The sequence below is a fragment of the Labeo rohita genome, chromosome 13, assembly GCF_022985175.1.
Source record: "Labeo rohita strain BAU-BD-2019 chromosome 13, IGBB_LRoh.1.0, whole genome shotgun sequence".
Lineage (NCBI taxonomy): Eukaryota > Metazoa > Chordata > Actinopteri > Cypriniformes > Cyprinidae > Labeo > Labeo rohita.
This window is the reverse complement of record NC_066881.1, coordinates 4,334,669-4,347,072: the sequence shown is the minus strand read 5'-3', so window position 1 is coordinate 4,347,072 and position 12,404 is coordinate 4,334,669. Positions and strand designations below refer to the sequence as shown.

General features: G+C 34.1%; 1 protein-coding gene across 1 annotated transcript in view; it reads right to left on the bottom strand.

Annotated features, from left to right (window-relative positions):
• rps6ka2 (ribosomal protein S6 kinase, polypeptide 2) overlaps positions 1-12,404 on the bottom strand; it is a 62,217-nt gene that overhangs the window by 38,680 nt on the left and 11,133 nt on the right. Inside the window, exons 2-5 of the mRNA XM_051126304.1 lie at positions 6,820-6,936; positions 4,079-4,160; positions 953-1,033; positions 422-501 (exon numbers count right to left, since the gene is read on the bottom strand). Coding sequence (XP_050982261.1) covers positions 422-501; positions 953-1,033; positions 4,079-4,160; positions 6,820-6,936 — 360 coding nt within the window. The remainder of the gene's footprint in view (positions 1-421; positions 502-952; positions 1,034-4,078; positions 4,161-6,819; positions 6,937-12,404) is intronic.

Sequence of the window (12,404 nt, the reverse complement as noted above, 5' to 3'; positions counted from 1 at the left end):
AATTGCAACCCATCTCAACTGTATGAGTGGACACAAATATACTGGTATTATAACTGTCAACTCATTACCTCACTCTCATGTTATCCCAGCCCCATATGACTTACTTTCTCCCCTGGAGTATAAAAGGGAAATTTAGAAGAATCTTCACTGAGATCTTTTACATAAACTGTCCGTCTCATTCACTTTCACATGAAAAGTGCAGCAACAACATTCTTAAAAACATCTCCTTTTGTGTACTACAGAGAAATTAAGTATTCAGGGTTTAAACTAATACAAATTATCATGAAATAAAGACGATTTTTAAATCAGTTATTCCTTTTACATACTTTTACACCCGAACAAGCATGAAATGTTTGCCTGTTTAGCAACAGTTTAGCTGCAGAATTATTTAGTTGACTTAGTTGACTTTATAAAAACTGACCTCTTTGGAAAGACGTGTGAAAAGATCTCCCCCTCTGAGAAAGTCCAATATAAGGTACAGCTTTCCTTCTGTCTGAAAGGCTGAGGGGAAAAGCAACAAAGGTGACATTTAAGCAGTATTTTTCAGAAGCACAAGGCAAAAAACCTGTATAAATAAAAAAGCTTGCCATGTTACATGCCAGTCAATTTAAATGCTAGTCAAGCTGTCTCTTTTTAAATAAATAATTATCAGATAATATAATTGTTTTTCAACATAATGTTCTTTTTAATTTGTGTTAAAAAACAAATATAATCAAACTTGAACAGAAAATATTGCATGAAAGCTCATTACTGTAAAGCCTATATAGCGCTATGAAAACAGCTGAGCTACTGTCAAACAACTTTAGTAAGCGTCATTGGTACATGTAGTTAGTCATTCCACAACACTGTCTGTTTGTCACTTCAACTGAGCACAGGGGGTTCAGAAACTGATGTTCCTGTGTAAATGCTCTTGTTCTGTTGTTTACAGACTCCTCTTGAGAAAACAACTCACCATAGTGAAGTTTGACAATGAAGGGATGATTCACTTCTGCGAGAATGTCTCGCTCCATTTTCGATCTCACTCTGTCCCGCACTTAGAGACAAAACATAGAGACTTGTTAATTATGATTGCAAATAAAATTAAACAATTAAAAGTAATTAATTCACTATTCACTGCCATTCCCTTAAAAAACATACATGCTGTATATATATCTATAGTGCCTAAAAAAACCCTAAACATATTTCCTTGATAGCTTCAGTGACATGCATTTAATATATAACACGGTACATATAACAGTGTATATATATATATATATATATATATATATATATATATATACACAGTATATGCATGCCAGGCCAGCAGTTGGTAATGTCACTTATAAAGAAATACTATACAAACACGTAATACATATTGGCATGACATTGCATGACCAAATTTGTGTTTTTATAGTATACACAGAGATGATAATGGTATTATTTTCAGAAACTTTGACACCTGTTTTCAAAAGTTTCCATTTTCAGGCTCCAAAAATGCCATTGTTGTGTAAATGAATACAGAATTTCAGAATACAGAAATACTTAGATGACAGACTTTGCTCAGGCTTTTAAGAATGACCATAACATTTCAGATGCTGTGTAACAAGATCGGTCTGCTGGTTAGTAAGGTTATGCCGTCCCATAGCGCAAAGTCACATTGCTTTTTTGATGCGCATCGAGGAATTTATTCACAAAATGCGCTTCCATCTCCTATTATTTGCATTTGTGAACAAGTCAAAACCACCCCAAGAGCACGTAAAAACTTTTGCAAATTAAGGGATTTTTTATGAATTTGGCATTTCCATCACTCGTTTCTGATGCGATACTTTACAATGCGCATAAAAACAGGGTGATGGAAACATAGCTATACTTGCGTTTCCATTGCGCAAACTAAAACTGTGAATTGAAAGTAGGCCCAACGGAAATGTCAATTTTCACATAAAAACCATATGTTGCAAAAAAAGTTTTTATGCTCGCATGAGGTGGTTTTTCAGGCAATTCGAAATATTTCGCAAATCTGCAATGGAAACATTTACAGATCACTTGGCACATGTAAAAGTCGCATGATCATTCTTTAATGTACTATAACCTCGAAGAAACACCTCATACGTGGACACTCACAAGTATAAAGGTCTTTTCTTTCCATTAATGCCTGAATAACCCCTTATTTACAAAGCGCATGTCTGCAGCGCATTACGGCTCTGACACAGCCACTGGAGCTGATAACGACCACTGTAGTCAATGCTTGTGTTTATACCAGCCGCGCCATGGTGCGTTTCAGAAGTGCCCCAGAAGTGGTCCTCCACTCTGCTTTGCTAAAGATACATGTCTACGTCTCCTTCGATTAAAAATAATTGGTTATTAATAATTGGTGCGGTGGCTGCGATATCCACATTTTTCTTCCCATAAGAGTGGGTGCAGCCATTTGTACATTTTTATGGGTCTGGCTTATATCAGCTATTATTAGCTGGTGTGTTATTACTATGTCTTGCCATATTATTTCAATGTATTGTCTTAATTACGTAGTGCATACAGTTTTACCATTTACTGCACATTGTTATTCTTCTCGTTATTTCCCTATAGCGACTAATGAACTGGAAGTCTCAGCCATAGGCTCATTTCCATGTAAAAGTATAAGGTGGATACATAAACCTACCAACACTGGTCGTCATGACTTAAAATAAGTTTCAATGTCAAAACATCAGTCCATGGAAATGGCGCCATTTTACAATAGTTTTTTTATTGACATATCGCACAACTTTTGCACGGATCTGTAATGAAAACGCACCGACTGACATTTATTTGGATTTCTACCCAGTAATGGCAATTGGTTAACAGGTTTTTATCACCATAAATAACCAGAATATATTAAAATTCTGATATTAACTTGAACTTTCATGTGTTTGTCAAAGTGGTTACTACTCATCTGCGAAAAACGAATAATAATTTGTCTCCCTGCAAGTTGTGTACTTGACACATTTCATAGCTCCAGCCATCTTGTAGCTTCTAATTACTTAGCTTGGATCCACAGATGTCTAAATGAGTGTTGCATTACAGTGATTATTAAACATGGAAAATTCTTATTAAGAAAACATTGGATATGGGCATTTAGACATAAGTATGCTGATTAGATATGCACCAGAGAAAACCACATATGAATGAAATATATCAGATCTCATTATGTTTTTGCTGTTTATATGCATGCACTGTGATCTGATCTGTGGGCGATATGATTTATACTATGATATATTCTTTGTTAAAAAAAAGTCAGTGTCTATGAATGATTTACAGACTTCGCATTTAAACCTCCAGGACTGTTCTATAAATCTTTGAAAAGTCTGAAATCAAAAGCAGCATGTTGGATGCTTCATTCACACGGGTTCTTTACATTGAATGGTCTGTCTTATGTAACAGTTGCAGCATTGCTGTGGTCTGACAGTGAGGTGCCACAGTTACCAATACTGTTATTTTCATTCACACGTACATGAAGAACTTGCACAACATCATCCACGGAGAGCAGAGTCTTTGGGATGTAACCATGGTTACATCGAGTGAATAAGTTATGTGGGTTGTGAACAGGTTGTGAAATAAACTACCACTCCAAACCGAGCATTATGAATCACTATGATAACTGCTGTTTTGCTTAAATTTGTGTTTGTTGTGTAAAAACAAAGGGATGAATCACACAGTCACAAAGGAATATCAGTTCGCTGCTTAAGACTTCAGGTTTATCTGTTTTGTTCATTTGTGAGATTAATTCTTTGTCTTTCTTCCAAAGAAACTGCTACAGATCTGAAGCACGCAATAATGAAAAATTGTCACTCAGGAAAATTGCCTGGGCATCTGAGTGGGTCCTTTCCCCCATGTTAAACAATTTGATGATTCAGATACCTCTTTAAAAATCAACTAGAGAGCACTCCGGGCCTCCTAGCAGATCAGTTATGACTCACAGGTTAGATGTCATGCTGTGGTGAAATAATAACTGCAGGTTTTATATCAATGCGTACTAGGGAAAGACTGACAAATGCAAAGCACACAAACCGTAGAGCAGAAATCATAATTCAGATCACATAATTAAGAGCTTACGCTTCAGTTTTACCTTTTAGTGTTGCCTTTTTTAAGACCTTCATAGCATAGAGTTGTCCTGTATCTGAACCTTTGATTTTTCTCACCAAGAACACCTGTAAAATGAAACATAAGGTCAAGAAACCCACAGTATTCACACATCTTAGGGCACGTGTCAAACTCTGGTCCTCGAAATCCACTGTCCTGCAGAGTGTAGCTCCAACTACCTCCAAAACACCAGCCTGGAAGTTTCCTCTAGTAACCCTCTAGTAATCTGGTAGATCTTGATTTGCTGGTTCAGGTGTGTTTTATTAGGGCTGGAGCTAAACTCTGCAGGACAGTGTTCCACTAGGAACTGAATTTGTTCACACATGAATTGAGCTAAATTGAACTGAACTGAATTTCTGAACTGAGTTTACACCTGGTCACTTCATGTGTTTTTACTTATTGCATAGCTATTTGATTTGTTAAAATGATTCCATTTACACTTGGCCACATAAATGTGTGTCCATCAAACGACTATTAATCTGATCTTCAATTCCAGCATTATGCAAATTTAACAGAGCTCATGCAACAAATATCCCTGTTGGAAAAAAAAAATAAATAAATAAACAGCATATTATGGTATGTTTTGAAGCATGGCAGCTAGTTTGAGCTGATCCTTAGCTGGCTTTGAGCTGGTTTAAGCTGGTTCTGAGCTTGTTATAAGCTGGTAGAGCTGGTCCAGAGCAGGAGCTACTTGCTATAGGACCAGCTTAAAGCATCTCATGACCAACTAAGGACCAGCTTAAACCAGCTGCCATGCTTCATAACATACCTAACCAGCATATGCTTTTTTTTTTTTTTTTTTTTTTTTTTCTTTTTTTCAACAGGGATAAACTGCATTCATTCATAGTACATATGTGATGTACATTAATGTACATATGTGGTTTCAACAATCAGATGCATTTGCACTAGTCCAGTTTCATCTGGAATGCATCTCAGATCAACTCCTCAAGTGGTTTGAGTGATCGGATTTAAATATGTCTCTAAAGCATTTTGGAGGACATTTACACCTTGTCTTTTCACAATCAGACAGCTATCAAATCAGAGAAAACGCATTAAGTGAGGTGTAAACAGGCCCAGATAACTATCTGCTTCATTGTCATCATCAACTTATCAGCTTATGATGCTTTGGGGAAACGCAGCCCTGATCAGTAAAAACACGTCAAGTGGCCAGATGTAAACAGGCTCTTAATCGGTGTCCAGGTGCATCAAGTGCAAAAAAGTTGGAAAAAAAACACCATAAAAAAAAGTCCACGTGTCCATATGACAGTATATCTCAAGTTGTCTTAAGCCATATGACAGCTTTGTGAGAAGACTGACAGACAGAAATTTCTTTTCTGCTCTAAAACCTGGTGAGCTGTCTGTAGCCAGCATTTAAAGGCATCAAGACTAAAATTTCAACTTCATCTTCACACAAAGCTATCATATGACTTCTGAGTTGGATTGTATGATACTGATACTTTTTTTTGTCATTTTTGCCCTTTAACTTTTTGCCATTTTGAACATGCATCATTGTGTTTCAAAGGAAAAACTGGTAAGTTAAAGCTGAGTAAATAAACCACCTACAAAACCAGCTAAGGCAACATCCTAACTTACATGGAACATGAGTGATTAATTTGAAATATTCTAAATAGGAAGGAACTCAAATAGCACAAAAGACTCAACTCACAATTGATTTCCATGAAATCTGACATTAGCATGTTAAGCTAAGCTAACAATGCAGTACTCTAAGTCTAACACTTTATTTTTTTATTATTATTTTTTTTTGTAGTTAAAGTTTCCATTATTGAATGAATTCTAACTATATTTATAATCAACATTTTTCCTGCTTTTTCTGTCATCTTGGAATGACTTTGATTGATTAATTGATTTTATTTTATTTTATTTTATTTCAAGATCAGGGCATTGCATTCTGCCAAAATAAATGTGATGCTATCTTTTTTTTTAAAAAGTATCTCTGATTATGCAACCTATTGTACCTTACTGAATGGCCTTTGTGTTGATCATGCGATTATAATGTGCTGCCTTTATAAAACTTACCAGGTTTTTGAACAAGCTGTTATTATTTATTTTTTTTGGGACACAAGACTTATTAAGTAAATTAAACACTGACTAACACAATGATTTTAGCTGTATCTTAAGTGAAAATTCTACTTTCATATTATAGCTAATTTAGTTTTTATTTATGGTGAAATTATGCAAAAAATGGTGTAAAAAGCCAAATAATTATTATATTGACCTACATTAAGTAACATTTTGGCATTTTTTTTATGTTGAATGTTTCTGTCTTTAAGAAAATGAATATTTTATTTATAAAATACACAAATATAATTACAATATTTTTTAAGTTGGTTCAAAGTATCATTTTCAGTGTATAGTGCTACTAATTGCTCATTATAATGAGCATGCAGACTGCTGCTAGGTCGAAGTTGTTCTTCACTCTGATAGTCTTAGATTTGATAACATGATATCACTTTCCTAAAGGAAATTTCCTAAAGGAAAATCAGTTAAAATTATGTAATGTAAATCCTGCAACAACTGATCCTGACTTTGTAAAGTTCAACTGAAGGGTTTATAAGGACTGCAAAAATTGTTTTACATTATTACCCCAAACCTTAACTCTACATGCATTAACAAAATTACATCCAAACAAATGGCATGTCTAATTTTAGATTTTGAGGAGTCTGCATTTTCAGAGAATAAGTCAGATGCGGCATTTTCAAAACTCACCTTTCCGTAGGAGCCCTGACCCAACACCTTGAGCAGCTCGAATTGTGACGGGTCTGCTTTCTCAAACCCCTCCTTCACATGATGGCTGATATCAAACTCCTTTAAGATGCTGTCATCCTGCAAAGGCAACAGATGGCACGGCTCAGAGGGAAATAAACAAATGCTTTTGCCATAAAGCTGTGTGTTTTAGCATATTTGGAGATATGATGCCAGCTGGGATTGTGAATAACAGTAGTAAACAGGTCAAGGAAAAGGTTTCAGATGGTGTGATCATGAGTGCATGCATTTTATTGCCATGTTCATTAGCTGTTTTTTTTTTTTACAAAGCAAAAGACAAACACAAAATTCTTTGAAATTACATAGAGCAAAAAGCAGGTCCATGAGGATCCTGCAGATTGCTCCACAGATTTCAGCTGAATTAGAAAACCTGTAATCTATAAAGATCTACATGTCCTTGGTACTTGATTCTTTGTTTATCAAATATTTTGGATTATTTGATAATGCTTTAAACTACTGAAGCAGAGCACGGTGAAAAACAGTGTTTAAGATGCAGACTTTAACTGCGTAATATAGTAGTAGCAGAATTAACCACACTACAAAAAAAAAAAAATATATATATATATATATATATATATATATATTATATATATGTTCAAATATTTTTATAATTGATTTGGTTTATTTAGTTTGTTTAAAAGCAAAATTCTACAGAGAAAAAAAAAATAAAAAGTATTCTATTTTGTTTAAACATTTTTTTTTATTTGACACCAGAGTATTATTGTGCAAAACAATTACTGGCTAGCTTTACTTCTAAATTTTTAACAAATAACCGAAAATATAAAACATATTTTTAAAACATCAAAAAGACATTAAAAAGACACTGCACATTGTCTTAATTTAAACTTAAGTAAATTAAACACTGACTAACACAATGATTTTAGCTGTATCTTAAGTGAAAATTCTACTTTCATATTATAGCTAATTTAGTTTTTATTTATGGTGAAATTATGCAAAAAAATGGTGTAAAAAGCCAAATAATTATTATATTGACCTACATTAAGTAACATTTTGGCATTCTGTTTTTTTTTTATGTTGAATGTTTCTGTCTTTAAGAAAATAAATATTTTATTTATAAAATACACAAATATAATTACAATATTTTTTAAGTTGGTTCAAAGTATCATTTTCAGTGTATAGTTGCTACTAATTGCTCATTATAATGAGCATGCAGACTGCTGCTAGGTCGAAGTTGTTCTTCACTCTGATAGTCTTAGATTTGATAACATGATATCACTTTCCTAAAGGCTGAAGGGCAGAACAGTTTAAAGTGATTAGGATCTTGAATAACGGATTGTGCTTTTCTTTTAGCTGCGGATGATGTGGATCAGTTAATGGCAGATCTTATCCTGTGATCCTATAGGCATCTGACACTAGCATTTTGAGAAAACGTTATATATTCTAAATGCATTTTATAGATTTTATTGTGAATGATCGTGTATTTGTTTTTGTCACATCTTAATTTTTTTATCAAAATGTCAAGCTTACATTCACCTGCCTCCATTTCTGAAAAGCCCACATCTCAAATCAACCCAATCAACAATCGTTTCATGCAACCCAGTCCCAGCCCTACATTTTTTTTCTTTACTGACAGTCTGTGACACTGCATGCCTAATCAGCAGATTTTTCCGCAAACTTGATACAGAAGATGTAGCAAAAGTCTGCAGATTTTGTCTGGGCCTGGACAAAAGCTATATATAAGAGTATACTGCTGTTAAGGATATTCTTCTCATAAACAACATACATATCTGGATCATGTTGGAGAAAAAGAAAAACATCAGGAAATTATAATACAATTTAAACTATAAATCACGCATGACATCTTTATACTATATCAGTTAGAAATAGCTCCCTTTAGTAACAATGGCATGTTACCACTTTCACAGTGTACAAGCAGCGTTAAATATCATGTTCATGATTTATTTTTAGTACAAAAGTAATTAGCAGGTTGTGATTTATCCACAGTGACTTACAGTATAATAATAATGACAGTCTACCTGGCACAATCTGAAGTAAGGCACACACACTTTTCACAATCCAAATTATCATTAATTGTATTTAAATAAATGTTGAGAAGTTCATTCTGTAGATTAAACTCCCAGTCCTCCTTAGAAAATTAACATGTATTATGTCAGTAGGAACACTTACAGTACATTTACTCCAAGGTAAATTAATAAAAATGATTGTCATTTTAACAGTAAAAACTGTAAAAATACAATGCTAAAATTCTTTTACTCTGTACAGTTAAAAACTGTAATAAATCTAATGGGACGTTTCATGTAATTTTGCACTAAAACACTCTTAAATCTACAGGTATTGGAAGTGAAATAGAAAAGAACAAGTCACATTTGATGTTTTTTCTACATACACTTTCTACTTACACTTTTTCTTCTTTGTTGTTGTTGTTGTTTAGTGGTAGTTGTTCATGAGTCCCTTGTTTGTCCTAAACAGTTAAACTGCCCGCTGAAAAATCCTTCAGGTCCCACAAATTCTGTGGTTTTTCAGCATTTTAGTGTATTTGAACCCTTTCCAACAATGACTGTATGATTTTGAGATCCTTTTCACACTGAGGACAACTGAGGGACTCATATGCAACTATTGCAGAAGGTTCAAATGCTCACTGATCCTTCAGAAGGAAAAACAATGTATTAAGAGCCGTGGGGTGAAAACTTTTTAAATTTCAAAATCAGGGTAAATTTATCTGGTATGTATAAAAGTATAAAAAAGTATATTTAGGCAAAACAAGAAAAATGTACACATCATCATTCTGTTCAAAAGTTTAAACCCCCGCCTATTAATGCATTGCTTTTCCTTGTGGAGCATCAGTGAGCATTTGAACCTTCTGTAATAGTTGCATATGAGTCCCTCAGACAAAAAAAACACAGTGGAACATTCAGGTAACAACAAAGTAAGTATCGAACTTTTGAACTGGGTCATTTTTATAAATCCAACTATTATTTTCTCTTGTGGACTATATGTGAACATCTTTTATGTGAAATATCTTATTCAGGTCAGTACTAACTAAAAAAAATAACATGCACTTTGTACAATCCCACATATTTTGGTAAAATAATTAACATTTTGCACATTCTTCAAGGTGTATGTAAACTTATGACCTCAACTGTAACTGTTTCTTCTAGTTTTCCTATTATTTTTGTACATTAGGGTTTTGTTACATCTTGTTTAATGAATGTTTATTGCATTATTATAGTGTCATGAGTGTTACCATGATGGTGTTTTATGTGTATGACATTGTGCACCTTTTATATATTATTTACCTCAGCTTGTGTTTTTTTTCTACTATTCAAAATAGTAATGTGATGTATATTAATATTCAGTCTATAAAATATCAGTTTTTACTGTATGTTTAAAATCTATCTGTAAAATTTTTAACGTAGCTACTGTATTTATTTTTTATGGTAAAGTTCTGGCAACCGCTGCTACTACTTTTTTCACGCGAGTTAAATTTTTATTCAGTTTTCACCACTTTGTGGACCAATTTTACTGAAAATCACAGAAATCTCCCACTTGTATGTACTGTACCGCTTGTCTGAGCACATAACAGTAACCAAGGAGTTAGTGAAGGGTCAGTTGTGTTCCAAATGCAGTCATCTCCCAATAACAGCCTACTCTCTCTCTGTCTGTCTCTGCCAGGTACCCTGGCAGTGAGGGTGGGTGCCTGCAGAGGGGACAGTCTGGACTGCCACACTGCAAAAATGTGCCTGTGAACTCAAATGCTGAGCACAGCTGAATGATGCACCCGTGCTGGGACTGACACAGCTCAGAGCCCTTAAACCGGCTTACAGCACGCCATGCAAACGAATAAATAAATGTGCAGCTGCATTACATAACCAAAGTCCAGCCTGGGCCACTCCTGTGACATGATGATGAGTACACTGAGGATATACAATCTTCAGCCTCAGCACTGAGGCCCGATTAACAATTCTGACAGTTCCTGTTGAGCTGCACGCATAAAAGCCAAGTCAAACAAAATAACCTCATCATGATCGTCAGCAGAATATGATGATACATTTTAAACTCTGCTTTGGTGATAATTCACCTTCGGACAGACTGGGGCTATTTGTCACATTGGGGAAGTTTACATATAAGTTGTGAATTCTGTTCTACAAACTTCAATATCATATTTTTAATAGCTCTTGGCTAAGTGAACACAATAAAACAACACTGACCAACATTCAACAAGGACCCAAGAGTAATTTGCAGCATCTTGAGAAATATTTACAGCGTGACAACTAATCTTGGCCTCGCCTTTATATAATCAAATAACTTTTATATGCTGAGTTCAATTTAAGTGCAAGGAAATGACTTACAAAGATTGATTTTGAATTTGTCACTTACAAAAAAAAAAAAATCGTCCACTTGTCAACAGACCAAACAGGCTTTTCAATTTTGTTTTCAATTTAGGATTCAGCCTGAGTGGTTCCATTTTGAGACTCGTCTCACAAAAGAATTTTCTTTTGATTGTGTGAAAGCTGTGCTACTGCAATCATAGGCAAACGGATACCAAATTCATTTTATTTTGCTCAGCTGAGGTTCAATACAAACCCACTGTGAATTGTGTGACATCATAAGCACACTCCTCGCGTGAAGTCTGTTTCAAATGGAAGGCAGCAATTATGCAGCTTTCTAAGATAACTGCTTTTGAACTAATTCTATTGAAATATCACAATTACTGAGTGTGAGTGTGTTTAATTTTGTTATGTACTGCATTCAATACCAAAAAGTATTGCTAAGATATACACAGTGTTTATGTATCATCTCTGTACAGTATGCGTATGCTTTCTTAATCAAAATGACACAAAACTGATAGGATGTTAATTTAATACCTAATGTTTATATTATATTGTGTGTTTTTTCTTTATTTTTAAATAACTTTTGAAGTGATTCTGGGAGGCAGTGACCAAAAAAAAAAAAAAAAAAAAAATTGTGAACTTAGTAACATACTAATGCCAAACTGAAATTAAGTATCCCATATGCATTGTGTGTATGAGATACAGCATTGCTACTTGAGTTAAATTAATTACTTACAGGTTCCATTTCATTTTCAAGATTCTGCTTTAAAAGCCAACATTTCTGATGTTATTTTCAGTTGAAACACACTTCCTTTACATGTAATTAAGGCTTGTTTTGGAAAGACTTGAAAATTAAAAATGATATGAATAAATCAGATATAAATACTCAGTGGGATCACATCTGAGTAGTGATGGTAAAGACTGTAGATCAGTAGATTTGACCTGCATTTCAGATCTGATTGGTTGCTTGACGGTTAAAAAAAAAAGAGTGAATAAGGTTAAAGGTTCATTTTTCATTTATGATATAAATTGGGTGCTTAAACAACACCAGAAAGTGCATGCAGATAACTGACACTTTCAGTAAGCACAGTTTATTTTTAGCGAATATGTTTTTTTGTGTATAATTCTCCTACAATTCTGGTGTCAAAAATCTATTTACATTTTACTGCAGAAGACTGTGGCAGGATTGCTGTGATGGTACTATAATCTAAAGAT